The sequence below is a fragment of the Pristiophorus japonicus genome, chromosome 3, assembly GCF_044704955.1.
Source record: "Pristiophorus japonicus isolate sPriJap1 chromosome 3, sPriJap1.hap1, whole genome shotgun sequence".
Taxonomy (NCBI): domain Eukaryota; kingdom Metazoa; phylum Chordata; class Chondrichthyes; family Pristiophoridae; genus Pristiophorus; species Pristiophorus japonicus.
In genome coordinates this window covers 86,140,734-86,167,463 of record NC_091979.1, presented here as the reverse complement: position 1 = coordinate 86,167,463, position 26,730 = coordinate 86,140,734, and the positions used below count along the sequence as shown (strand labels likewise).

At 42.4% G+C, this 26,730-nt stretch overlaps 1 protein-coding gene across 2 annotated transcripts in view; it reads left to right on the top strand.

Annotated features, from left to right (window-relative positions):
* The window catches only part of ttc21b (tetratricopeptide repeat domain 21B), a 181,668-nt gene that overhangs the window by 44,340 nt on the left and 110,598 nt on the right, over positions 1-26,730 (top strand). For both annotated transcript variants that reach the window (XM_070875514.1, XM_070875515.1), the window contains exons 11-16: positions 16,271-16,471; positions 17,866-17,995; positions 19,418-19,575; positions 23,621-23,845; positions 24,239-24,477; positions 25,407-25,479. In XM_070875514.1, the coding sequence (XP_070731615.1) occupies positions 16,271-16,471; positions 17,866-17,995; positions 19,418-19,575; positions 23,621-23,845; positions 24,239-24,477; positions 25,407-25,479 (1,026 nt within the window). The remainder of the gene's footprint in view (positions 1-16,270; positions 16,472-17,865; positions 17,996-19,417; positions 19,576-23,620; positions 23,846-24,238; positions 24,478-25,406; positions 25,480-26,730) is intronic.

Sequence of the window (26,730 nt, the reverse complement as noted above, 5' to 3'; positions counted from 1 at the left end):
CTCCTATATTGCAAGGGGGTTAGAGTATAAGACTAAGGAAGTTATGCTGCAGTTATATAGAGCTTTGGTGAGACCACATCTGTGAAGTACTGTGTACAGTTTTGGTCTCCTTACCAAAGGAAGGATATACTTGCCTGAGATGGGGTACATTGAAGTTTCATTAGATTGATTCTGGGATGAGAGGATTGTCCTATGAGGAGAGATTGAGTAGAATGGGCCTATATTCTCTGGAGTTTAGAAGAATGAGAGGTGATCTGATTGAAATGTATATAAAATTCTTAGAGAGCCTGTCAGTGTAGATGCTGAGAGGCTGTTTTCCCCTGGCTGGAAAATCTAGAACTATGGGTCATACCATCAGGATAAGGAGTTGGCCATTTAAGACTGAGATGAGGTGAAATTTCTTCACTCAGAATGTTGTGAATCTTTAGAATACTCTACCTCAGAGGGCTGTAAATGTTCAGTCATTAAGTATGTTCAAGACTGAGATCGATACATTTTTGGACATTAAGGAAATCAAAGGATAAGGAAATAGGGCAGGAATGTGGAGTTGAGGTCAAAGATCAGCCATGATTTTATTGAATGATTGATCAGGCTCAATGGGGCCGTATGGCCTACTCCTAATATTTCTCATGTTCTTATAGATAATGGTTTTTGCAGCTATTGTGCAAGGATGTGCTCCAACAATTTTTCATGAATTAGCAAATTTGTGTTGCTGCTCAGAGGCAGGATTGTGAGATAGAACAGTAAAGGTCGATGCACAAGTGGACAGGGATGGAAAAGCAAGAGGTACAGATTAGTTTAGACTACAGTAGCTGATTATTCCAGGAGCAAAGGCAGTGTGAAAATGATAATTTTACGTTCTCATTCTAATTTTTTTTAAAGTGAAAAATAAAATCACTTGAATTTAGACAAGTATACTCATCTGGACATGGTTGGGTTGTATAGGGCACCAACAAGGAAACCTCCTGCTGATTACCATCTACCGCTCTCACTCAGCTGATGAATCACTACTCCTCCATGTTGAACACCACTTGGAAGAATCACTGAGGGTAGCAAGGGCACAGAATGTACTCTTCAATGTCCGATACCAAGTGTGGCTCGGTAGCACCACTAGTGACTGAGCTGGCAGAGTCCTGAAGGACATAGCTGCCAAACAGGTCTGCAGCAGGTGGTGAGAGAACCAACACAAGGGAAAAATCTACTTGACCTCGTCCTCACCAATCTACCTGTCACAGATGCATCTGTCCATGACAGCATTGGCAGCAGTGATCACCGCACGGTCATTGTGGAGACAAAGAATCGTCTTCACACTGAGGACACCCTCCATCATGTGCGGCACTACCACCATGCTAATTGGGATAGATGCAGAACAGATCTAGCAGCTCAAAACTGAGCATCCATGAGGTGTTGGCCATCAGCAGCAGCAGAATTGTACTTCACCACAATCGGTAACCTCCTGGTCCGGCATATCCCTCACTCTACCATTACCATCAAATCAGGGGACCAACCCTAGTTCAATGAGGAATGCAGGAAATCATGTCAGGAGCAGCACTAGGCGTACCTAAAAATGAGGTGCCAACTTGGGGAAGCTGCAGGTCTACATGCATGCTAAACAGCGAAAGCAGCTATAAAGCGAGCTAAGCGATCCCACAACCAACTGATCAAATCAAAGCTCTGCAGTCCTGCCACATCCAGTCATAAATGGTGGTGGACCATTAAACAACTAACTGGGGGGAAAAGGAGGCTCCGTGAATATTCCCATCCTCAAAGATGGCGGAGCGCAGCACGCGAGTGCAAAAGACGAGGCTGAAGCATTTGCAACCAACTTCAGTCAGAGGTGCCAAATGAATAATCTTGTTCTCTGCCTGAGGTCCCCACCATCACACAAGCCAGTCTTCAGCCAATTTGATTCAATTCATGTGATATCAAGAAACGGCTGAACGCACAGAAAAGGCTATGAACCCCGACAACATTCCGGCTGTCGTGCTGAAGACGTGCTCCATCCAGAACTAGCCGCGCCGCTAGCCAAGCTGTTCCAGTACAGCTGCAACAGTGGCATCTACACAACAATATGGAAAACTGCCCAGGTTTGTCCTGTCCACAAAAAGCAAGTCAAATCCAATCCGGTCAATTACCGCCCCATCAGTCTACTTCCAATCATCAGCAAAATGATGCAAAGTGTTGTTGACAATGCTATCAAGCGCCACTTACTCACCAATAACCTACTCACCGATGCTCAGTTTGGGTTCTGCCAAGACCAGTTAGTTACAGACCTCATTGCAGCCTTGGTCTAAACATGGAGAAAAGAGCTGAATGACACAGCTGAGGTGAGAGTGACTGCCCTTGACATCGAGGCAGCATTTCATAGAGTGTGGCATTAAGGATTGAAATTGAAGTCAATGGGAATCGGGGAAAAACTTTCCACTGGCTGGAGTCATACGTAGCACAAAGGAAGATGATTGTGTTTGTTGGAGGTCAATCATCTCAGCCCCAGGACATTGCTCAGGCCCAACATGTTTGGGTGCAGGACATTCTGAAAAGGGAGGGTGAACAGCCAGTTGTCGTGGTGCACATTGGTACCAACGATATGGGTAAAAAACGGGATGAGGTCCGAATAGACGAATTTAAGGAGCTAGGAGCTAAATTAAAAAGTAGGACCTCAAAAGTAGTAATCTCGGGATTGCTACCAGTGCCACGTGCTAGTCAGAGTAGGAATCGCAGGATAGCTCAGATGAATATGTGGCTTGAGCAGTGGTGCAGCAGGGAGGGATTCAAATTCTTGGGGCATTGGAACTGGTTCTGGGGGAGGTGGGACCAGTACAAACCGGACGGTCTGCACCTAGGCTGGACCGGAACCAATGTCCTAGGATAAGTGTTTGCTAGTGCTGTTAGGGAGGAGTTAAACTAATATGGCAGGGGATGGGAACCAATGCAGGGAGACAGAGGGAAACAAATTGGAGACACAAGCAAAAGCAGAAAGGAAATGAGTAAAAGTGGAGGGCAGAGAAACCCAAGGCAAAAAACAAAAAGGGCCACTTTGCAGCAAAATTCTAAAGGGTCTAAGTGTGTTAAAAAGGCAAGCCTGAAGGCTCTGTGCCTCAATGCGAGGAGTATTCGGAATAAGGTGGACGAATTAACTGTGCAGACAGCAGTTAACGGATACGATGTGGTTGGCATCAGGGTGACCAAGGCTGAGAACTCAACATCCAAGGGTACTCAACATTTAGGAAGGATAGACAGAAAGGAAAAGGAGGCGGAATGGGGTTGCTGGTTAAAGAGGAAATTAAGGCAATTGTAAGGAAAGACATTAGCTTGGATGATGTGGAATTGGTATGGGTGGAGCTACAGAATTCCAAGGGGCAGAAAACGCTAGTGGGAGTTGTGTACAGACCTCCAAACAGTAGTAGTGATGTTGGGGAGGGCATCAAACAGGAAATTAGGGGTGAATGCAATAAAGGTGCAGCAGTTATCATGGGTGACTTTAATATGCATATAGATTGGGCTAACCAAATTGGAAACAATACGGTGGAGGAAGATTTCCTGGAGTGCATAAGGGATGGTTTTTTAGACCAATATGTCGCGGAACCAACTAGGGGGGAGGCCATCTTAGACTGGGTGTTGTGTAATGAGAGAGGATTAATTAGCAATCTCGTGTGTGAGGCCCCTTGGGGAAGAGTGACCATAATATGGTGGAATTCTACATTAGGATGGAGAATGAAACGGTTAATTCAGAGACCATGGTCCAGAACTTAAAGAAGGGTAACTTTGAAGGTATGAGGCGTGAATTGGCTAGGATAGATAGGCGAATGATGCTTAAGGGGTTGACCGTGGATGGGCAATGGCAGACATTTAGAGACAGCATGGATGAACTACAACAATTGTACATCCCTGTCTGGCGTAAAAATAAAAAAGGGAAGGTGGCTCAACCGTGGCTATCAAGGGAAATCAGGGATAGTATTAAAGCCAAGGAAGTGGCATACAAATTAGCCAGAAATAGCAGCGAACCCGGGGACTGGGAGAAATTTAGAACTCGGCAGAGGAGGACAAAGGTATTGATTAGGTCAGGGAAAATAGAGTGCGAGAGGAAGCTTGCAGGGAACATTAAAATGGACTGCAAAAGCTTCGATAGATATGTACAGAGAAAAAGGTTAGTAAAGACAAACGTAGGTCCCCTGCAGTCAGAATCAGGGGAAGTCATAATGGGAACAAAGAAATGGCAGACCAGTTGAACAAGTACTTTGGTTCGGTATTCACGAAGGAGGACACCAACAACCTTCCGGATATAAAAGGGATCAGAGGGTCTAGTAAGAAGGAGGAACTGAGGGAAATGCTTATTAGTCGGGAAATTGTGTTGGGGAAATTGATGGGACTGAAGGCCGATAAATCCCCAGGGCCTGATGGTCTGCATCCCAGAGTACTTAAGGAGGTGGCCTTGGAAATAGCGGATGCATTGACAGTCATTTTCCAACATTCCATAGACTCTGGATCCATTCCTATGGAGTGGAGGGTAGCCAATGTAACCCCACTTTTTAAAAAAGAAGGGAGAGAGAAAACAGGGAATTGTAGACCGGTCAGCCTGACATCGGTAGTGGGTAAAATGATGGAATCAATTATTAAGGATGTCATAGCAGCGCATTTGGAAAGAGGTGACATGATGGGTCCAAGTCAGCATGGATTTGTGAAAGGGAGATCATGCTTGACAAATCTTCTGGAATTTTTTGAGGATGTTTCCAGTAGAGTGGACAAGGGAGAACCAGTTGATGTGGTGCATTTGGACTTTCAGAAGGCTTTCGACAAGGTCCCACACAAGAGATTAATGTGCAAAGTTAAAGCACATGGGATTGGGGGTAGTGTGCTGACGTGGATTGAGAACTGGTTGACAGACAGGAAGCAAAGATTAGGAGTAAAAGGGTACTTTTCAGAATGGCAGGCAGTGACTAGTGGGGTACTGCAAGGTTCTGTGCTGGGCCCCAGCTGTTTACACTGTACATTAATGATTTAGACGAGGGGATTAAATGTAGTATCTCCAAATTTGCGGATGACACTAAGTTGGGTGGCAGTGTGAGCTGCGAGGAGGATGCTATGAGGCTGCCGAGTGACTTGGATAGGTTAGGTGAGTGGGCAAATGCATGGCAGATGAAGTATAATGTGGATAAATGTGAGCTTATCCACTTTGGTGGTTAAAAACAGAGAGACAGATTATTATCTGAATGTTGACAGATTAGGAAAAGGGGAGGTGCAACGAGACCTGGGTGTCATGGTACATCAGTCATTGAAGGTTGGCATGCAGGGTACAGCAGGAGGTTAAGAAAGCAAATGGCATGTTGGCCTTCATAGCGAGGGGATTTGAGTACAGGGGCAGGGAGGTGCTACTACAGTTGTACAGGGCCTTGGTGAGGCCACACCTGGAGTATTGTGTACAGTTTTGGTCTCCTAACTTGAAGAAGGATGTTCTTGCTATTGAGTGAGTGCAGCGAAGGTTCACCAGACTGATTCCCGGGATGGCGGGACTGACATATCAAGAAAGACTGGATCAACTGGGCTTGTATTCACTGGAGTTCAGGCGAATGAGAGGAGATCTCATAGAAACGTTTAAAATTCTGACCAGTTTAGACAGGGTAGATGCAGGAAGAATGTTCCCAATGTTGGGGAAGTCCAGAACCAGGGGTCACAGCCTAAGGATAAGGGATAAGCTATTTAGGACCGAGATGCGGAGAAACTTCTTCAGCCAGAGAGTGGTGAACCTGTGGAATTCTCTACCACAGAAAGTTGTTGAGGCCAATTCACTGAATATATTCAAAAAGGAGTTAGATGTCGTCCTTATGACCAGGGAGATCAAGGGGTATGGCGAGAAAGCAGGAATGGGGTACTGAAGTTGCATATTCAGCCAAGAACTCATTGAATGGCATTGCAGGCTCGAAGGGGCGAATGGCCTATTTCTGGATCTATTTTCTATGTTTCAGCTGCTTCATCAATTATCTTCTGTCCATCATAATGTCAGAAGTGGGGAAGTTTGCTGATGATTGCATAGTGTCCAGTTCCATTCGCAGCTCCACAGATAATCAAGCAGTCCATGCCCACTTGCAGCAAGATCTGGACAACATTCTGGCTTGGGCTGATAAGTGGCAAGTAACATTTGCACCACAAGTGCCAAGCAATAACCATCTCCAACAAGAGTGAGTCAAACCAGTGCCCTGTGACATTCAATTGCATTAGCATTGCCGGATCCCCTACCATCAACATCCTGGGGGATCACCATTGACCAAAAACTTAACTGGACCTGCCATATAAATACTGTGTCTATAAGAGCTGGTCAGAGGCTGGGTATTCTACTGCAAGTGTCTCACCTCCTGAGCCTGCAAAGCCTTTCCACCATCTACAAGGCACAAGTCAGGATTGTGATGGAATGCTCTCCACATGCCTGGATGAGTGCAGCTCCAACAACACTCAAGAAGCTCGACACCATCCAGGACAAAGCAGCCCCCCTGATTGGCACCCCATCTACCACCTCAAACATTCACTCCCTCCTCCACCTCCGGAACACCGTGGCTGCAGTGTTTACCATCTACAAGATGCACTGCAGCAACTTGCTAAGGCATCTTTGACAGCACCTCCCAAACCCTCGATCTCTACCACCTAGAAGGACAAGGGCAACAGACTCATGGGAACACTATCACCTGCAAATTCCCCTCCAAGTTGCACACCATCCTGACTTGGAAATATATCAGCGTTCCTTCATCGTCGCTAGCTCAAAATCCCAGATCTCTTTCCGCCGCCCCCGCCCCCTCCCAACTGCACTGTGGGAGTACCTTCACTAAACACATTGCAGTGGTTCAACAAGGTGGCTCGCCACCACCCTCTCGAGGGTAATTTGGGATGGGCAATAAATGCTGGCCTTGCCAGCGACGCCCACATCCCAGGAACGAACAAAATAAACCAGCAGCCCATTTACTAAATTTAAATGACATGACCAGATCAATTTTCAAGTCTATTGTTTTTGAACAGCTAAGAGTTCTTCAGCTTATCATGTTTTTGTAAGATGCTTCCACTTCCATAATAGAAAGGACACTAACCTTCACAAAACGTGGTGGAGTAGAACTGAAACGTGCAGTGCGCAGTCAGACCTGAGTCCCCCTGAGTTGGTGGTAGTATATGCACACATTAAAATCCATGGGCTAAACTTTGCACCTCACATCACTGGGCTAGTGCCCAATTCTTGCCCCAAACTGCATGCTATCGCCCATTTTGCTTCAAAAGTGCAAAGTTCGGCCGGTACATTGCCGGAAAAATGCCGGCCCAACTTTCGGCTCACATCACCAAGGTGATCGCCCGCACATCGCCAGGCGCAACTTTTGGCACATCTCCGGGCTGATCGCTCGCCGAGAACATCGCTGGAGAATAGTTGCTTTTCCCTGGCCTTCGTCACAGAACTCGCCCCTACCGACACCATTTTGAACATCGGAGGAAGAGAGGAGGCTGGTTAAACAAGGGGCTTATAATTTGTGAGTTATTTAACGGTCTTTTACTGTTAGATCCACTCACATTCATACTTATAATTATATATATTTAATTATATTTATATTTACTTTAGTAATAGGGCATTTATATCAACAGTGATAGTAATAGTGATAATGATGGGGCCTGTAGCTTCTCTATCATTACTTGTAACTGCTGAATTGCTGGCGTCTGAGGTTGAGTTAAGTGAAGGGTTTCGTGAAAGAGCCAATCGAAGAGGTCGCAGACTAACATGAGGGCGGAGGAGGAGACCGTACAACTGACAAATTTACAAGGAAAATCAATCTTGCCTCAACTTGTCTGATAACACGTGCCTTAGGAGGCTGCGCTTTCGAAAGGTGGTCATCGATAAGATATGCCAGCTCATCAAGGGGGATCTGCAACCTACCAGCACCATCAGAATCGCACTGCCCGTTGAGGTAAAGGTTACTGCGGCACTATCCTTCTACGCATCGGGCTCCTTTCAAGCTTCAGCTGGCGACATCTGTGGTATCTCTCGGCACGCCACACACTGCTCCACTTGACAGGTGACTGAAGCCCTTTATGCTCGCAGGATGGACTTTATAAGCTTCCCTTTGACCAGGGAGGCGCAGACCGGGAGTGCTTTGGGTTTCTCGAGAATAGCAAACTTCCCCAAGGTGAAGGGAGCAATAGACTGCACGCACGTCGCCCTGAAAGCATCTTTACAGAACGCAGAAGTGTTACATAACCGAAAGGGAGTCCACTCCCTGAATGTGCAGCTCGTTGACGACCCCAACCAAATTATCATGGCAGTTAAATGCTAAATTTCCAGGCAGCATCCATGATGCGCACATTCTGCATGAGAGCGCTGTCTCTGACATAAGAACATAAGAAATAGGAACAGGAGTAGGCCATACGGCCCCTCGAGCCTGCTCCGCCATTCAGTAAGATCATGGGTGATCTGATCATGTACTCAGCGCCACTTCCCCGCCCGCTCCCCATAACCCCTTATCGCCCAAGAAACTAACTAGTTCTGTCTTAAATGTATTCAATGTCCCAGCTTCCACAGCTCTCCCAGACAGCAAATTCCACAGATTTAAAACCCTCTAAGACAAGAAATTCCTCCTCATCTCTGTTTTAAGGGCGACCCCTTATTCTAAGATCATGCCCTCTAGTTCTAGCCTCCCCCATCAGTGGAAACATCCTCTCTGCATTCACCTTGTCAAGCCCCCTCATAATCTTATCCAAAAAAGCAGGAAACTATAGCCTAGCATCTGTGGTTGGGAAAATGTTGGAGTCCATTATTAAAGAAGCAGTAGCAGGACATTTGGAAAAGCATAATTTGGTCAGGCAGAGTCAGCATGGATTTATGAAGGGGGAAGTCATGTTTGACAAAGTTGCTGGAATTCTTTGAGGATGTAACAAGCAGGGTGGATAAACGGGAACCAGTGGATGTGGTGTATTTGAACTTCCAGAAGGCATTTAACAAAAAGTTACAGCACAAGATAAAAGTTCATGGAGTTGTGGGTAATATATTAGCATGGATAGAGGATTGGCTAACTAACAGAAAACAGAGAGTCGAGATAAATGGTTCATTCTCTGGTTGGTAACCAGTAACTAGTGGGGTGTCACAGGGATCAGTGCCGGGACGCCAACTATTTACAATCTATATTAACGACTTGGAAGAAGGGACTGAGTGTAACGTAATCAAGTTTGCTGACGATACAAATATGGGAGGAAAAGCAATGTGTGAGGAGGACACAACAATTCTGCAAAAGGACATAGACAGGCTAAGTGAGCGGACAAAAATTTGGCAGATGGAATATAAAGACTGATACAAAATACTTGTTTAGAGTTTCTGCCATCTCCATGTTCTCCATTACTAATTCCCCGGTTTCGTTCTCTAAGGGACCAACATTTACTTGAGCCACTCTTTTCATGGTTTGATGCTGGTGGATAAAGGATATGGCCTTGCCAGTTGGCTCATACCTCCCCTGCGTAATTCCCAGACAGAAGCAGAGAAGCGTTGCAACGAAAGCCACATAGCTACACGCAATATCGTCAAAGACAATTGGAGTGCTCAAGCAGCACTTCAGATGCCTGGACCACTCTGGAGGCAGCCTACCATACCATCCTGACCAGGTTGCTGAGTTTCTTGTGGTGTGCTGCATGGTGCATAATCTAGCTATAAGGAGAGGACAATAATTGCCAGATGGGGTTGCCGGTCCACCTCAGGAAGGAGTGGAGGCGTAAGAGACAGACGACGACGAGGAGGAGGAGGAGGAGGCTGGTGAGGACCTCGGGAAGGGCAATGAGCCTGGTAATGAATCCATGGCCCCACGCCCCCCTGCAAGACTGGAAAAACTCTGTGGGAGTTATGCGGCTGCAAAACTGTTGCGTCAGCAGCTCACAAATGAACGCTTTGCATGAACTTACATTGGTGACGGTCACAGTTACACTTATGGTAACCGCAAAACAACGGTTGCGTTTGCGTTGAGTTATGTTTCATACTTGCCTGGTCTGGCCTTGCCATTGTTTTACAACAGTTTTTGCTTAACTTAACGTTATTAGAAGACACTACACAACAATTGTAAATTGAAATTTTTAAAAATTAAATTAACAATATTAATTATTTCAACACCCAACCTCAACCCACACCCCAACAATAAAACAATAATAATAAAACAGTATCAGCACCTGCGGCCACGTTTCCCTCCAGATCCTCCCCGCCCCCCCCCCCCCCCCCCCCATCTTAGCCCCACCTGCCCGTTTTGGTCCCTGGGTGGCACTGAGACGACACTGGTGTGCAGTGGGCAACGTCAAGACTTTCTGCCGTGGTGGGGGTGATGGTGGCGCGATCGCCTGTTTGGGGAGGTGGGGTGGGTGCAATGGTGGTGTTGGAGGGGAAGACAAAGCTGGGGAATCCCCTTCCAAGTCAGAAGGAAGTGCTCGTGGTCTGCGGCATCATGGTACGTTCGGGTGCAGAGCCGTGTTCCGCCAACAATGCATGCCGCAAGGCGTTAGTGGCAGCGGTCTGCGCACGCATCTCCATGAGCGTCTGCTGTGACACCCGGGAGAAGTCCTCCGTGAAGGCCACAAACACCTGGAGATGGTCGCGACTTATGGCGACGGTCTCCTCGCACAGTCGAGTCAAACTCTATGCGATCGGCCAGGATAGGCATATGCTCAACTTACTGACTCGACTTCCGTGGGATCTGTGAGGGCACTAATGTGCGCCTTGGCATCGCTAGCTGCACGCTGCTTGGTCCTGCTGCCTCAGTCGAAGAAGGCGACGTCATGGCCACAGGTCCCACAGGTGACATTTCCACTGGTGGGATGCTAGGGGCATCCTCCTCCATATCTTTGTCAGGCTATGTGGATTTTGGCTGCTCGTCTTCCTCCTCCTCCCCACCTGTAAGGACCACCTGCATCCGTGCAGGTTGAGGTCTTCCCTCGCTGCGCATCGGTGTTGTTGGACATGCAAAACACTATTGAACTTATTAGAACAGAATGGTAAACATTCTTGCGCTGCGCTGGCATACGAAGCAGGAGCAGCACTACCACAATAAATGAGACCAAGCAACGTTACATAATAATGCATCATATGGTAGTACATCTATGTGGAATCTAGTGACCGAGAGCTGTGGAGGCTGGCTCAGTCGGAGATAGATAGAATGATTATGGGGAGCGGGCAGAGAGGGGACATAACGTGATCATTCGTATATTATAATGAAATGATGTTACATTATTTTAACACTGCTTGACACGTTACTCACATGACGCATCTGAGGGCTCTGCAACACCACGGGTGGTGGCTGAGCGACTGGCTCCCGACAGTTGCGGCTGCTCGCTCCTCTCGGTCGGTCAGCGGTTGGAGCTGAGCAAGGTACCCTCCAGTGCGCCTCTGCTGCGCCCTTTTGTAAGATGTCTTCCTCTGCAAAAGTGAAAAGAGCATGGCATAAGCTAATTGACTAGGTACTATCATGGAAAGACAACAATTTCCAACTTTATGTGCTAATAGGGTTTTTATCCGCAATTGATGTACGGTTATAACAAAGATTCTGTTTAGGAACTAATGCTTGACGCTTCATCTTTCTCGACTACAATCTCCATTGAACGCGGCAATTAGAATGACAGGAACAAATGTACAAAAGTATCCCAGGGCAGACAGTGAGCAAGGGCAGCTCTTCCGCGCCCCCCCCCCCCCCCCCCCCAAGTCCATGATGGGTCACTGTGTAAGTGACAGCAGCTAGAAAGGCTTAAAAAGGGCACAGATTCCATAGCCTTGTCCGGATCTTAGCAGGGAATATATGTAAGAATAACAAGCTTAAACTTAATCCAGGAGATTAATCATAAATACAATTTTCATCTTTACAACAAAAAAAATCCTACTTACTCTTGCTGAAGCAACCAGGCTTTCCGACACTGGTCGGCGCCCCTTGCCTCATGCCACACCGAGGAGACCATGTCTGCAATCTCTCCCCATATCCTGCAATACACCCGGGGTGGGGGTTTCCCTTTAGCACCCCGGGTTAATTGGGCCCACCGGGAGTGCACCTCCACTACAAGGGCCTCGTTGGCCTCATCAGAGAAAGGCTTGGCCCTGTTCCTTCCTGCCTCCCTCCACATCATGCATGCTGTGATCCGAGTCAGACATAGTAAAACTGCTTTTTCTCTTGTTTTCAGTAACACTGCTTTTTCTATCTCTCATTTTCAGTAAAACTGCTGTTTATATGTATTATTTAACGTGAACCTGCTCTGTCTCTCTCTCTGTGTCTCTCTCTCTGTCTCTCTCTCTGTCTCTCTCTCTCTGTCTGTCTCTCTTCCCCCCTTTGCCTTCTGCGCATGTGTGGATGACCCCTGATCTCCCGAGACGCAGGAAAACCTGGCCACCAAAAAAAAAACGCATGCGCAGAAGGCCGTTGCTAGGGAAGCTTTGTCTTCCACGTTGCTGGGCTATCGCTGAGCCCATTTCACATCGCTGGGCTATCGCTGAACCGAAAGTCGCAATCCTAAAAATGGGCGATGTTCCAGTGATCATGAAGGCTGGAACATCGCCCATTTTTGGGGCGATAGCCAGCAAAGTGGAAAGTCTAGCCCCATGATTCAAGTTTAGTGCACGTTTGGTCATCGATATAGCAGCTCTGTGGATCACAGGAAATCTGCACTGCTGATTTAACTGTAAATGTGGACATGCAGCCAATTGGCCAGCCAAGAACTATATCGGCATGATGAAATTGCCTTTGCTTGTTCAGGATGGATGAATTACCGCAACTTGCCAGCTGGCGGCCTCCTTCTATGGGTGTGCAGTTAAATCTGTGGATTCAAATTTCTCGTGTTCCAGAGAACCATGGTGATTGATGGCACAAATCCCTGAAATTTGAATCTGTTGATTTAACTGAAAACACGAGACAAAAATTAATTAGCTGCCAAGTTTCAGCCATGAGCCTGCCCCAGTTGCCTTTGCTTCAGTCAGAGTATCTCTCAATAAAGAAACTGTGCAATTTTATTGCACACAGGTTCGAAACAATAAAGTTTGCTATGCAGTTCTGTACGCAGCTGGTGGCTAAAGCAAGTAATTTAACATCCGAATATAAATCTACAAATTTCTATATTCGCTGATGACCACAATTTTGCTGGAAAATTGCATTTATATAGCAACTTTTTAATGTACAACATCCAAAGGCATTTCATAATGACAAGCAAGTGTTCGGAGAGGTAACTAAAGGCACAGCCCAAGAGATTAGTTTTATGGAGGCTTTTTTCCCCCTCCAATTTGCAAACCATCCTGACTTGGAAATATATTGCCGTTCATTCATCGTTTTGAAGGTGAGGAAAGAAGTTGCATATTGGAGGAATTGATGGAAACAGCTTCGATTGGGACCAAGGTCGCTGAAGGCCCTGCAGCAAAAGTGGACCAGAAAGAATGGGGGGTACATGAAAGAAGTCAGAGTCAGAGGAGCAGTGTCTTGCAGGCAGTAAAAATGCCCATTACTGAACAGACCTCAGCAGTAACAAATAAAGTGCATTACCTATAGTGTGGCTGGAATAATTTTTAAAACTTTAATCTTGTATTTCACCAGCACGTGTTGAAATAAAGAGCGCAACTAATTGTGGAAAGTCATTCACATTTAATTTTGAAGAGTTGATTGTAAAACAGGCAGCAGTGAAATAAATTACAAGCTCGGCCTCCAACAACAACAGAACCTATCCAATTGGCAATCATTTCAAGGTTGTTCAAAATTTACACTAAGGAAAGAAAGAACTTGCATTTGTATAGTGCTTTATCATACCTCTCAGAAAAGTCCCAAAGCATTTCACATGCAGTGAATTGTTTTGAAGTGAATCACTGTGTTATGTTAATGAAATTGTGCTAAATAAAAATTTAAAACGCAGTACTATTAATGGATAGCCAGCCATTTGGATTTTTAGAGAACCAATAAAATATACGATACTTTCAGCTTCCAAACAACTGTGCATCAGCCTTGCTACTCAACTAAATTGCATTGAACATGTAAAAATGCTGACTTGTTTAGGTTGGCTTCATGCTGAGTATCCCACAAATCTGACATAAAAGCTATTCTACAGAATCAATACGATACTACAATTTGTGAAAGTGGTTCCCTCTTAAATTCCTTATAAAGTCCATCTCCAATGATTTAATTAAGCTAATTTTAAATATCTTAATAGATTGTAAGTGTTATACGAATGTAAAATATAATTCAGTTGGTCAATTCAGTGTTTATTAATTCCACTGGGTACTGAAGGAAATACTCTTCTTGAGAAATAATGACTGAAAGCAAACTATTATTGAAGGTAACACACACAGCTACTGCAATGTCCTCTTGGTACTCAAATAAAAATGGCATATTCTAAACTTGGCTATTTTGACTGAGTTAATGAGATGATACTGCAGTCAAAGATGTTAATTTAGATATACAATATAAAAAATGAAAACACTTGCTAAAAAATGTTGACCAAGATGTACTTCAATATATATATTTTCCAATTATTTCTATTACAACTGAAATTGCATATCTTTGGTTGCGTTTACAATCTGGCTACTCAGTTCTCCGTGTTTGCAGTTAGGTCAACAGATTAAAATTTCCTGCAGTCCCAGGAGCTATGGAGACTGGTCCCTGGGGTATGGGGAATTTGAACCACAGAATCCACTGGTTTAACTGCAAACACTGATGGCAAGGTGCAGTACAACAATGAGCCCATCTTGATCGAGACAAAGCAATCACCTCAGATTTGAGAACCATTAAGATGAGGGGGGGGACACATGGTTCCTATGCACCTTCTAAATCAGTGCCAAATACATTGGGTAGTGTTACTCACAAACAAGTCCTGGTTTCTAAATCGGTGCCAGATACATTGGATAGAGTTACTCACAAACTAGTCCTGGTTTACAATTTTTAAAATTAAAACCATTGGTGTGAATCGGTTGATTTTTAAAATTAGGTAAATTAAAATCTTAGAAGTAGGAAAGAAAGAAAATTAGGAATAAAAGAAAATACAGGACAAGCAAAAGTAAAGTGCTTATTTTTTTAATTAAAAATTAGACTTTTTAATTTTATTGGGTTAATAGTACTAAAATGATACTCATGATATTTGTTTGTGTTAGCATGAGAGCTGAAAATTTAAGAATATATAAAGTCAAGAAGACTGGAATTTTCATGAAGTCATGAAGGTTGAAATTTTCTTTTATGAAGGTTATCAACAAAAAGGTTGGTCAAAAATTGGATGCTAGTTGTAGCATCAATATCTTGCAGCTTTGTCTTACATTTAAATACCTAAGCCATTCTTTAATTGTATTCATAATCGACCACTCCTGCGTTAGCAGCAGACCTGAGGGATGATTCTGCAGTCTGTTTCTCGGTGTTTGCTTGTGACAGTTCAATGTAGAGCTTGCAGCACGGCTGCCATATCAATGATGTCATCCTTTGTCATTTGCAGCCAGTGTGGGATTGTTCCTTTGACAAATGGAAGCATTTGTATCTCTGCCTGTAGATTCTGGTAATGGTGCAGCCTGGCCTCCCCTTGGTCCTCCTGTTCCTTGACTAAACTACAGGGGGATTCCCTTGGAGAAATCCATTGCGCTTTTTCCCCCCTCCACTTTACAAACCATCCTGAGTTCGAAATATATTGCCGTTCCTTCATCGTTGCTGGGTCAAAATCCTGGAACTTTTTGACAACGCTGTGTGATTACCTTCACCACACGGACTACAGTGGTTCAAGAAGGTGGCTTACCACCATCTTAAGGGCAATTAGGGATGGGTAATAACTGCTAGCCTTGCCAATGACACCCACATCCTATGAATGAATTAAAAGAAAACTATTGCAGCTGTTTTGGAGGGGTACCTGCACAACAATAATTGGCACAAAGGAATCCTTCAAATGAACTTTTAATTTACTGCTCCGTACCGGGCAACCTTGGATGCCAATTTTATATGGATGATTAGAGGACTCCATGTTAGGCATACACGAAGGTTGGGAAATTGTGTTCTGTCAAAATTAGGACACCATATTCAAATTAAGCTGGCTATTTTAGGCAGGTGCTTCCTTCACCCTTGAAATCCCTCACTGAAAATATGTGTGATGTGCAAAATGGGTACAAATCTTGCATGTTGGATCTCCATCCATTTTTCAATCAGTAATATCCACTTTGTATCTGAAGATGAGGTATATTGATCTGAATCTCAGGTATATTGATCAGAAAATCACCTGTCTGAAAGGAAAGGTTATTAAAGTAGAAAAAAAAAATTAAATCACCTTTAATATGTTTTTTCAGGAACTGTCTTTCCTGTGTGCAGTTTTGGCAGTGAAGAAGCACAAGGGACAGGATGAAGTAATTAATTTGTTAAATGATGCTGTTGACACTCATTTCTCCTCCTTGCAAGGCCTGCCTCTAGGAGTTCACTACTATGAAAAATTAAATCCTGACTTTTTGCTCGAAATTATTCGTGAATACCTTGCCTTCTGTCCCACACAGGTAACCGTTCAATATTAAATTAATATTTACAGAAATATATGTGGAAACATCATAAACATCTGTATTGTAGGTCTGCATAGTTGGATCTAAAACTGAAAAGGAGAAATATTACCTGTCTAGAGTTTTGTTTACTGGTCCAGCTTTGTAACTAAGAATGATTAAATACTTAATGCAATATGTTTTTATTAGTGAAAGTATAGTTCCTTCAGCTTGTTTTTCAAATTAGTTTTTTTAATTGTTTAAAGTTGCCAAGAAACAAACAAACAAAATTATTTACAAAGAAGTGTGGCTGTTGGAAACTCTTATAATGACTTTAAATTATAATCCAACAAATTGAGATGCTGTCTGTTGTGACAGGCAACTGTACTAATGTTTTATTCAGATTAGAAATGAAAGGACTTCAACAAATGGAGTCAGAAAAAGGTAAAAACCACCAAACCTTTGATTTAAAAAAAAAAGTTGCATGTATTTCCATGTGAAAGGTAATTGTAGAACACTGGAGCCAAGTGCATTTTCATCTGTCATATATCATTGTGTGCCCATGAAATTAAGAAGTATAAAAAAAACTTCTAGGGAGAACCTACTGGTCATTCAGGCAATATGTTTTTTTAAATGGAGTTATTACTTCTATGCTATGATATTAATATAGAAACATGAATGTAAAGTTCATATTATATGTATCCTAGAATAGAAGCATTCAAAGTTAGTCTTACTATTTTTTAGAGATTTCTGAGTGGCTTTTTCATCGACCCTAGAAGTTTGATATTTTATCTATTTTTCTTTTATTTAAGCCACAAATTAGAACAAATAATGGTAAAATACAAAATATAAACACACTAAGGTTGAAATCTTATTTTTATCAATACTAACAGCATAAAATATTAAGCACAGAAAAATTTATTGTAATGTAAACGTGCCCTGAAGTAAATTGACATGGGAAATTCAATGGAATTCATAAGTTTTAGTAAAACAAAAGAAAATAGTGCGATGTTGGAAATCTGAAATAAAACAAAAAATACCGATGGCGCTCAGCAGCTCGGGCAGCATCTGTAGAGAAAGAAACATAGTTAACGTTTTATGTTGATTATCTTTGATCAGAACTGCAATCTGCCTGATCTGCTGAGTGATTCTAGCATTTTCTGTTTTTAATGCTGAGCTTCGATGTTCATAATTAAACAGCTAAGAACTTTTATTTATCGTTTTACAGTAACTGGAACATTTTGGTTTTTAAAAAAAATACAAAAAGTCTATTTTAAGATCTGAAAAGGTAGAAACTGCATGTTTTGAAAGTTATTAAGGAAATTCAGTTATTCAGTGTTCCTGGTTTGTATTTGTTTTGTATATTTTATTGTGAAGCATTGGACTTCTAGCCATGACAGCCTCATTTGTTTCAGCCTGCAGCTCTTGGTCAGCCTCTCTCTCCATTGCTGAAACATTGTGCTTCAGTGTTGGAGACTGTAGTGAAGACAGTGCCAGGACTATTGGAAGCTTCCTTTCTGATGGCCAGAGTCAAGTACTTGGCAGGTATTTATATTGTAATGGTACTTAAAAAAAAAAAAATGTACGGGCTTTATTTCTATTACAACAATACTTTTCAGTTTGTTTGAGGAGACAAATACTGGATGTTTTATTGCTCTATATAACCTCTTCATTCAAAGATCACTAGCATTTCATGTTGTGCAAAAACATGAAGCTGCTTACCCCTATATTTTTAAATTTGTATATAACAAAGGATGTGCCATTAATCCTATATAATGGCTATTCAGATATAAAGATATAGGACCCAAATTTCCTCAGGAATTGCTCTCTTTTTTTGGAGCAACTTGATTTTTCTGGAGTATCTTTTTAGTTGCAATTCTGGCCATTTAATTTGCACCAGTGTAAGTGAGTTAGTTAGGTTTTTTTAAAGTTTAGTTTTTTTTCAAAAGGGGGCATTACCAGTCACTTATGCCTGTTTTGGCCATTTCAGCAAGCTTAGCCAGCTAAAAGTTACTCCAAACTAACTTAGGCCAGCGTAAGTGGGCACTCTCGTACCTTCAGAAAAACCTTGCGGTGACTTAAGAAATCAGCACAGGCAGCCAGAGATTGAGGTGGGGGGGAAGGGAAGGGGACCTTGAAAAGCATTAAACACCTTCACAACAGCATTAAAGAAGCATAAATACATTAAAAGCACCAAGCACTAAACAAAGCAGTACATTTGCACCAAGCACTAAAAGTAATAAGCAATTAATTAACAAATAAAAAAATAGAAGGAACCTTGCACCTAAAGCACCAAGACCAAAGTAATAAGCAATCAATCAGTAGATAACAAATAAAAAAAAATAGAAGTCCTACCTTAGCGGGCCGCCGATGAGGGAGCCCATTCGGCCAGGGCTAGGGACGCCGTGCTTCGGGCTCCTCCCACACAACCTGCAGCATGTACTCACAGATTCGGCCTGCCAGGAGTTACTACACGTGTACAGACTCTAGTGCGCATGTGCAGTGCCGGGACCTGGCTCCGCCCCCAATCCACTGGGCCACGCTACACCACTACCGAGGAGAGGCTGGGGAGCAGCCAGAATCGGGAGGAAGATTTTCGGCGCGCTTGGAGGCGGACAAAAGCAGCGCACCTTGGGTGGGGGCAACAGAAAAAGGGGTTTGGGAAATTTGAGCCCATAGACATCTTGCAGTTTGTTGCACATATCGGCACATCCATAGTGTATAATAGTTTTGCTGTTCCTTGTATCTGGAATTCAAAATGACAAAAAATGATCCCCACAAGTAAAAACATCTTTGTATTACATGGCATGCAAATGTGAAGTAGACTTGCAGAAATAGTTATGACAAAAGACACAATCTGGGACTGCTTACACAATAGTCTTAACTAGTTTAGAATTTACAACTGAAAATGTTACAGCACGATCTGGATTAGAATTTCTACATTTTATGCTTTTTCTTCTTTAACAGGTGATGTTGAGGCTGCCCAAAGCAATCTGCAGCATTGCTTCGAACAGAATCCTTCATATGCAGATGCCCACCTCCTGATGGCTCAGGTTTACCTGTCTCAAGAAAATTTTAAACTCTGCTCACATTCTCTGGAACTGTGTTTGAGTTATAATTTTGAGGTGAATTTAATAGAGCACAAACTATTGTTTATTAAAGTATCAGTACAGATTTTTAGTTTTTAATCCAACTTTCCTTTATTCTTATAACACACCCAAGAATATTAAAATAATTTAAACTCATAATCTTTTTTTCTGTGCATATTTACTAAATGTTATAACCTAAATCTTCCACTCATTCATTATGACAGTTGAACTACATAGTGGCAGGACTGTTGACCGCCACAAGGGTGTATCCCTGACCCCAAGATTATTTTCTGGCTTGAGAGTCGTTTGAATTTTCCATACAGGCAGTCCATCCTTCTTGGGTAATCTGCCTGAACGGAGCTGGAGATTTGCTGTGGCAGACCACAGAAGCGTGCTTGTAATGTTGTGTGGCCATACTGCTGATTAAAGTGGGGGGGGTGGTAAAATAATATGCATTTTGAAAAGCAGTAACTAAGTCTTATGTGATTGATTGCATTGGTGTCTTGGCCATTTAAATTTTAAAGAGTCATTCTGCTGCTAACCTAGTACCATTCTTTTAGTTCCACATAATATTGATCTTTTTCAAGCAACTATCTAAGGCCTTTTTAAAGGGCTTCATTGACTCTGCTTTAACCAAGGTATGTGGCAGAGAATTCTACTTTCTAACCACCCTCTGAAGCAATGCTTTCTAACCTCTGAATCTTTTTGTACTTGTCTTATATTTGTGCCCTATTGTTCATTCCTCTTGTAAGTGAGATGTTACATCATAAACTCTATTCGGTCACCCCTTAATCTTCCCAACTTGAGTGACAAAAGCCCTAATTTCTCAGCTCTGTCTAAATAAGTAAAACTGCATCTTTCCCATTGCTTTTATATTTTGTTTTATTTATTTGTTCTAAATGTAACAGTTTCAGACAGAAGACGACACATTTTGGTCCATCTAGCCCACCCATGTGGGTGATACTGGTAAAACTACATTTGTTGCCCATCCTTCGTAGTGGTGGGCCTTTCTCCATGAACCGCTGCAGTCCTTTTGATGGTGGTGCTCCCACTAGGATGTTCGGTTGGGAATTCCAAGGTTCTGAAGAAGTTGAAAGAACAGTGATTATATGTTGAAGTCAGGATGGTGTGTAATTTAGAGGGGAACTTGGAGCTGATGGTGTTCCCATAACATTATTATACTTATCTTTCTTGATGATGAAAGTCACAGGGCAGGGAGGTGCTGTCAAAGTAACCTTGGTGAGTTACTGCAGTGCACCTCGTAGTTTGTATATACAGCAGCCACAGTGTGCTGGTGCTGGAGGATGTGGCTGTTGAGGCACTGATCAAACAAACTGCTCTGTTCTCGACGGTGTCGAGCTTCTTGAGTTTTGTTGCAGCGAGTGATGAGTGTTCCATCACATTCCTAACTTGAGCCTTGTAGATGGCGGAGAGACTTTGAGGGGTCAGGACATGAGCCGCTCGTTGAAAATTATCCAGACTATTCCTTGCTTTTGTAGCCACAGTGTTGATATGACTGATCAAGATCAGTTTCTGGTCAGTGATGACACCCAGGATGTTGCTGATAGCAGACTCAGTGATGATGATGCAGATGACAGTCAAGGAGATACAATTTGTCTTTCTCTTGTTCAAGATGGTCATTGCCTGGCACTGTTGTGCAAATGTTACCTGGCTCTTGTCAGTCTAACTCTGGATATTATCTAGTTCTGCTGTAGCTGACATGATCTGCTTCATTATTACATAAATTTTGTATGGAGCTTAAGACTAGAATTGTCAGCAAAGAGCCCCACTCCCAACCTTATGCAGCTGTGAAAGTCATTAACGAAGCAGCTGAAAATGTTTGGGCCGAGGATGCTTCCCTAAGGAACTCTGGCAGTGATGTCCTGGGTTGGTGATGCCTCCAACAACCACAGCCATCATTCTTTATATGAGGTCTGACACCCGGCCACTGGAGTTGTTCCTTTGACCCCATTGGTTTTGGTTTTGCTAGGGCTCCTTGCTATCTTTTCTGGAATTCAGCTCTTGCACCTATGTCAAAATCAAACCTATTTTGCAGTCTGGAGTGAAGTAGCTCCAATGGAACCTAAACTGAGCGTTGGCGAGCAGATTATTGGTGAGTTAGTGTTGCAGTGTCAGCCATGGTTCAATTGGTAGCACTCTCGCCTCTGAGTCAGAAGGTTGTGGGTTCAAGTCCCATTTCTGAAACTTAAGCACAAAAATGTAGCCTGACACTCCCGTGCAATGCTGAGAAAGTGCTGCACTATTGGAGGTGCTATTTCTTGGATGAGGCGTTAAACCAGATAGTAGAGATTCCCTGGCATTATTCGAAGAAGAATAGGGGAGTTATCCCCGAAGTCATGGCCAATATTTATCCCACATTGGCTATAAAGCGCTTTGGGACGTTAAGAGGTTGTGAAAGTCTGTCTTTCTTTTATTAATGACGCCTTCCTTCATTATACTCTTGATTGGGAGAAAATTGATAATTCCGTAATTTGCCAGCTTCGATTTATCTCTCTTTTTTCCAAAAGGGCATATCTGGGCAATCCTCCACCTTGTGGGGCAGATGCCAGTGGTCATAGCTGTCTAAAACAGGGAACACTTTGCTCTTGTGTGCAAGTCTTCAATACTACAACCAGGATGTTGGCAGGGCCCATAGTCTTTGCTGTGTCCAATGCTCTCAGATAGTTGTTTGTGTCACGTGAGGTGAACTAAAGTGACTGGAAACTGACATCAATGATGGTGACCTTGGGAGGATGCTACATAGCATTATCCACTCAGCACTTTCAGCTGAAGCCACTTGCAAATTCTTCAACCTTGTCTTTTGTATTCACATGCTCGATTCCACCGTGGTTTAGGAAGGGAATTTTCCTGGAGGCTTGTTGTCCTATAGGTTGCCTGGTTGTCCACCATCTTTCTTTAACTATATGTGATAGGGCTACAGAGTTTTGCTCTGTTCTCTTGATTGTAGCACCGCTTTGTGATATCTAACCTTTGATATAATTTCTTTAATAGGGTGCCCAAAACTGTACACAATAATCCAGACAAGATCTTGTAAAATTTAGATATTACCTGTTTGCTTCTATATACAAAACCAAGTATTCAGTCTCCTTTTTATGGCCTTCTCTACTTTAATGATTTGAACAGTAAAATCCCTCTACTTTATTCTCATTTAATATCTTACAATTTAAAATGTATTTCTTTTCCCTATTCGTGCTTCTAATATGTATCACTTCAGATTGTTTGCATTGATCTGCATCTGCCACCTCCCACCTGCCCACTCTGCTACGCTATCCTCCTGTGGTCTTTCACAATCTTTGTCACAATTTGCCATGCCCTCCAATATGGGCAAAGTCTTTCTTTGCATTTTGTGCAATAAAATCGTAGGCTTGATCTTTAGTAATTCAATTTTAATTTTGTTAACATACAGCAGAAATTTTCTGCGCCCCCCCCCCCCCCCCCCACCACCCACCCCTCCCCTTGCAATGGGTCAGTATTATTTTTTACTTTTATTTATTTCTGCTCCTTTTGGGGTTTAAGCTATCATAATTGCTTGCTCCAGATAAGTTCCTGGATCTTTCTATTGACAGATCTGACTATTCTCCTGTGTTGGCCTAATCTTCTCTCTTTTCCTTCTGGTTTCAGGACATGCTTTTTGTGATAGGGGGAGAATAATGAAGGGCATACATGTCTCTCTTTCTATATTAATTACTATTGTGGAACAGATGTCCTTTTACTGTTTCTAAAAATTCTTGTATTCTAGATAGAAATTTAAACACACTAATATGAATCTAATAGATTATATAGATAATGGATGAAAATAAATTAAAACAGGAAAATTTCTTCATGGGAAGTAAGCCTTTTATTACTTTGAAATGTTAAGCTTCCTTTAAGTCCCTGGACATAGCTTTTTAAAATCATGAAGGAATTATAGAAATTGAAGTCCATTAAACACTCCTTTCAGTAGATACATATGTTGTATATTCTGAGTTATTGGCAGTAGGAGAAAGGCAAATAATAAGCTGAAAACAATTGGAAAAACCTTGATCTTGTTTCTCTTACCTCAAATGAATTTCCATTCCAGGTTCGTGAACATCCCCTGTATCATTTGATTAGAGCACAGACTCAGAAGAAAATGGGCGATGTTCAGGAAGCCATTAAGACCTTGCAGATAGCTGCAGGTTTACCTGCAATGAGGAAAACTGGAAGTGCAACCAAATCAAAAAGCAGAAAAATTGAATTTAGCATAACTGATCGTGTTTCTGTTTTTTTGGAGCTAGCAGATGCTCACCGTATGAATGGAGAGCAGGTAATGAAAAAAGTTATTTTTACTGTAGCAAGCATATTTCAACGTGAAAGGTGATCTATAAATGCAAGTATTCTAATGAAAGTATTATTTGGATTTAACTTGTTTCTGATATGGTAAAGTTAACTTCATGAGTACTAGAATATTAATAAAGCCAGCCTTTATTATTACATCAATAAACATAAATATCTATTAACAGCTTTATATTTACATAAAACTTAGATTAGATTATTATTTATAAACAATAAAGCCTCCTTGACATGGACTAGATTGTGATCCTACATTATCTTGTGCATGACATGTAATTTACATGCAGGTGTTTCACTAGTAAATGTTATATATAATTATGATGATTTTCTGATAGCAATAGAAAAGCCTTTCTTTGTGTTTCTGCAGCATGAAGCTGCCAAAGTGATGCAAGATGCCATCAATGAATTTTCAGGCACCTCTGAAGAGTTACGTGTTACAATTGCTAATGCGGACCTTGCTGTTATACGTGGTGATATAGAGCTGGCACTCAGTATGCTTCGAAATGTCACACCTGAACAGCCTTATTTTATTCAAGCAAAAGAGAAGATGGCCGCCATATACCTGAACCAGAGGAAAGATAAGCAGTTATATGCAAGCTGCTACAGGTGAAAAAAAAATGTCATACCGTGAAACATTTTCTGTATTTGTCTCTTAATATATAAAAATGGAAAGTAGCTTGACATAATGTTGGTATTTCGTTGGTAGGTAACACTGTGAGGGTGGCATTAAATGCGCGAGGGTCAACTAGTTATATGACAACCCCACTGTAGTTGGCCCTTCCCCTTATTGGCGGTGAAAGAAAGTTAGACGTAAAGGCTCTCCCCACTGAGCACGAAAATAACTCCAAGCCAACTCATTCCCCTCTCTTGACGACTAAAATCACCCAAGGCCCTCCCACCACTGCCCCTTCCACAGATACCAGGAAAATCTTCTGGCTAACCACTGCCCACTGCGCAGGAAAACCAACCATTGGATACCACGGTTCTCTTTCCCCCATTCAGAAAAACGTGTTGCCCTCTCCCCACACACTGGCCTGGATGACAATCCTGGCCTGTTCAAGGGTCAGGGACCTTCACCCAATCTCCGTTGAGAGAGTTTGCCGACCTCTCATTGCCCCCAAGTTTCTCTGTCTTTTCTTTCCCCGTTCTATTCTTGTCCTCTTCTCTTCATCCTCTTGCCCCATTATCGCTTTCCCCATTCCTATCTTCATGCTCTCCCCTACTGCCCTCCACCTCTTTCCTTCTTTCTCTGTTTACGCCTTGCCTCCTCTTACCTTTCTCCTTCTAACCCTACCATCTGCCTTTTCCCATCTGGATCCAGTTATGGCCCGCCCTCTAACCCTACTTGACCTGAATACTGCACTTCCTGTGTGCAATGTCGTGAGAGGTTGACTAATACTCTTAAAATGTTAATCTAAGGAAAACAATAACATTATCTTATTGTGGCATTTACATAGTATAAAGATGAAGGTAAATTAAGCTAGAATGAATCTGACAGGAATATAACTTGAGTATAATTTAACATTTTTGTTTAGAGACTTGGTTGACAAACTACCTGGACCTCACACTTACCTTGTGTTAGGTGATGCCTACATGAATATTCAAGAGGTGAAGCATTTCTTATTGTTACCTAGTAATTTTCTGTTGGAATTGTCCATGATCAGTCGATGAATGTGTTTTTTTTACCAGATGGCAGTGTTGTGTATGTGTGAGCATTTCCTGTCAACTGTTCCATTTAAAGTTCCTATGTCAACATTAATAATGGAAACTGCTTTGTAAACTTGTCAAGCAGTAATTAATGCCCACTGCCATTGGTGACATTACAGTGCCTCTTTTGTTTTATCTTTCAGCTTCTCGGCCTGTACAGTACAGTACATTTCACCCAACTTTACATTACTTTCCCAATTTCAGTATGTTTCCTGTTTAACTGTAAGAATAATATAAAATTGAAGTATTTTATCAAGTAGAAAAGTAGAACATGTGACGTGAAAATGGGGGCTGAGTTTTGTGTCTGCCTGCCCTGGTTCAATTATCCCCTGCCCCCTAATCCTATTTCACCCAAAGTCTACACCTGGTCTTGATGCACCAAGTCCAATGTTATGAGGGATCGACTAATATATATCTACATTTAATAAATTGAGGACTTTTCTGGTTAGTTGAGTTAGAACAGTATTAAGTATAAAATATTTAACATCTGTTACCAAATATTTAATAAAGGACAGAATAAAATATTTCTGTTGAGATGAGAGAAATTTAACTGTGACGAATATGAAATTCAAAAATAGACTCAAAGGGATGTAAATGTTGAATCAACTTTGAGTGGCCGTCACTGCAGTGTTTGTTTACTGCACTTCTATTAATGTGACAGTGCTTTAGTTCATTTTACAGCATTTACGTTTACTGGGATATATATGTAATATATATTAACAATCTTGAGTGTGCGAACTTCCTATGTATAAAACATTGCTTCCTGTTGTCACATTTTTATCACATTTATGTCACTGATAGTCCTCTGTAAATTCCTTCATCAGGATTTATAATAGCAACTGCTTATGTAAACTTGTTACACTGGAAATACCACTGCTAACCAATGGTGATGGCATAGCGATTCCATTTTGCGTCTGCCTGCTCTTCAGCCGAGATTGCAAAAAAACTGCTGTGCTCTCACCAACTCTTACCTTATTCCAAAATTGTTGCATGTTTTGCTATTTATCTGCTAATAAAATCAAATTGAAGTAATGACCCTGAATTAAAGGCCCCTATGGGCAGGTACGAGGTGCGCTCACACACGTGGGGGCCCCACAAGCTCCGGGTTTAGGCATGCAAAGCGCATGCACCTAAACACCTGAACTTTTGATC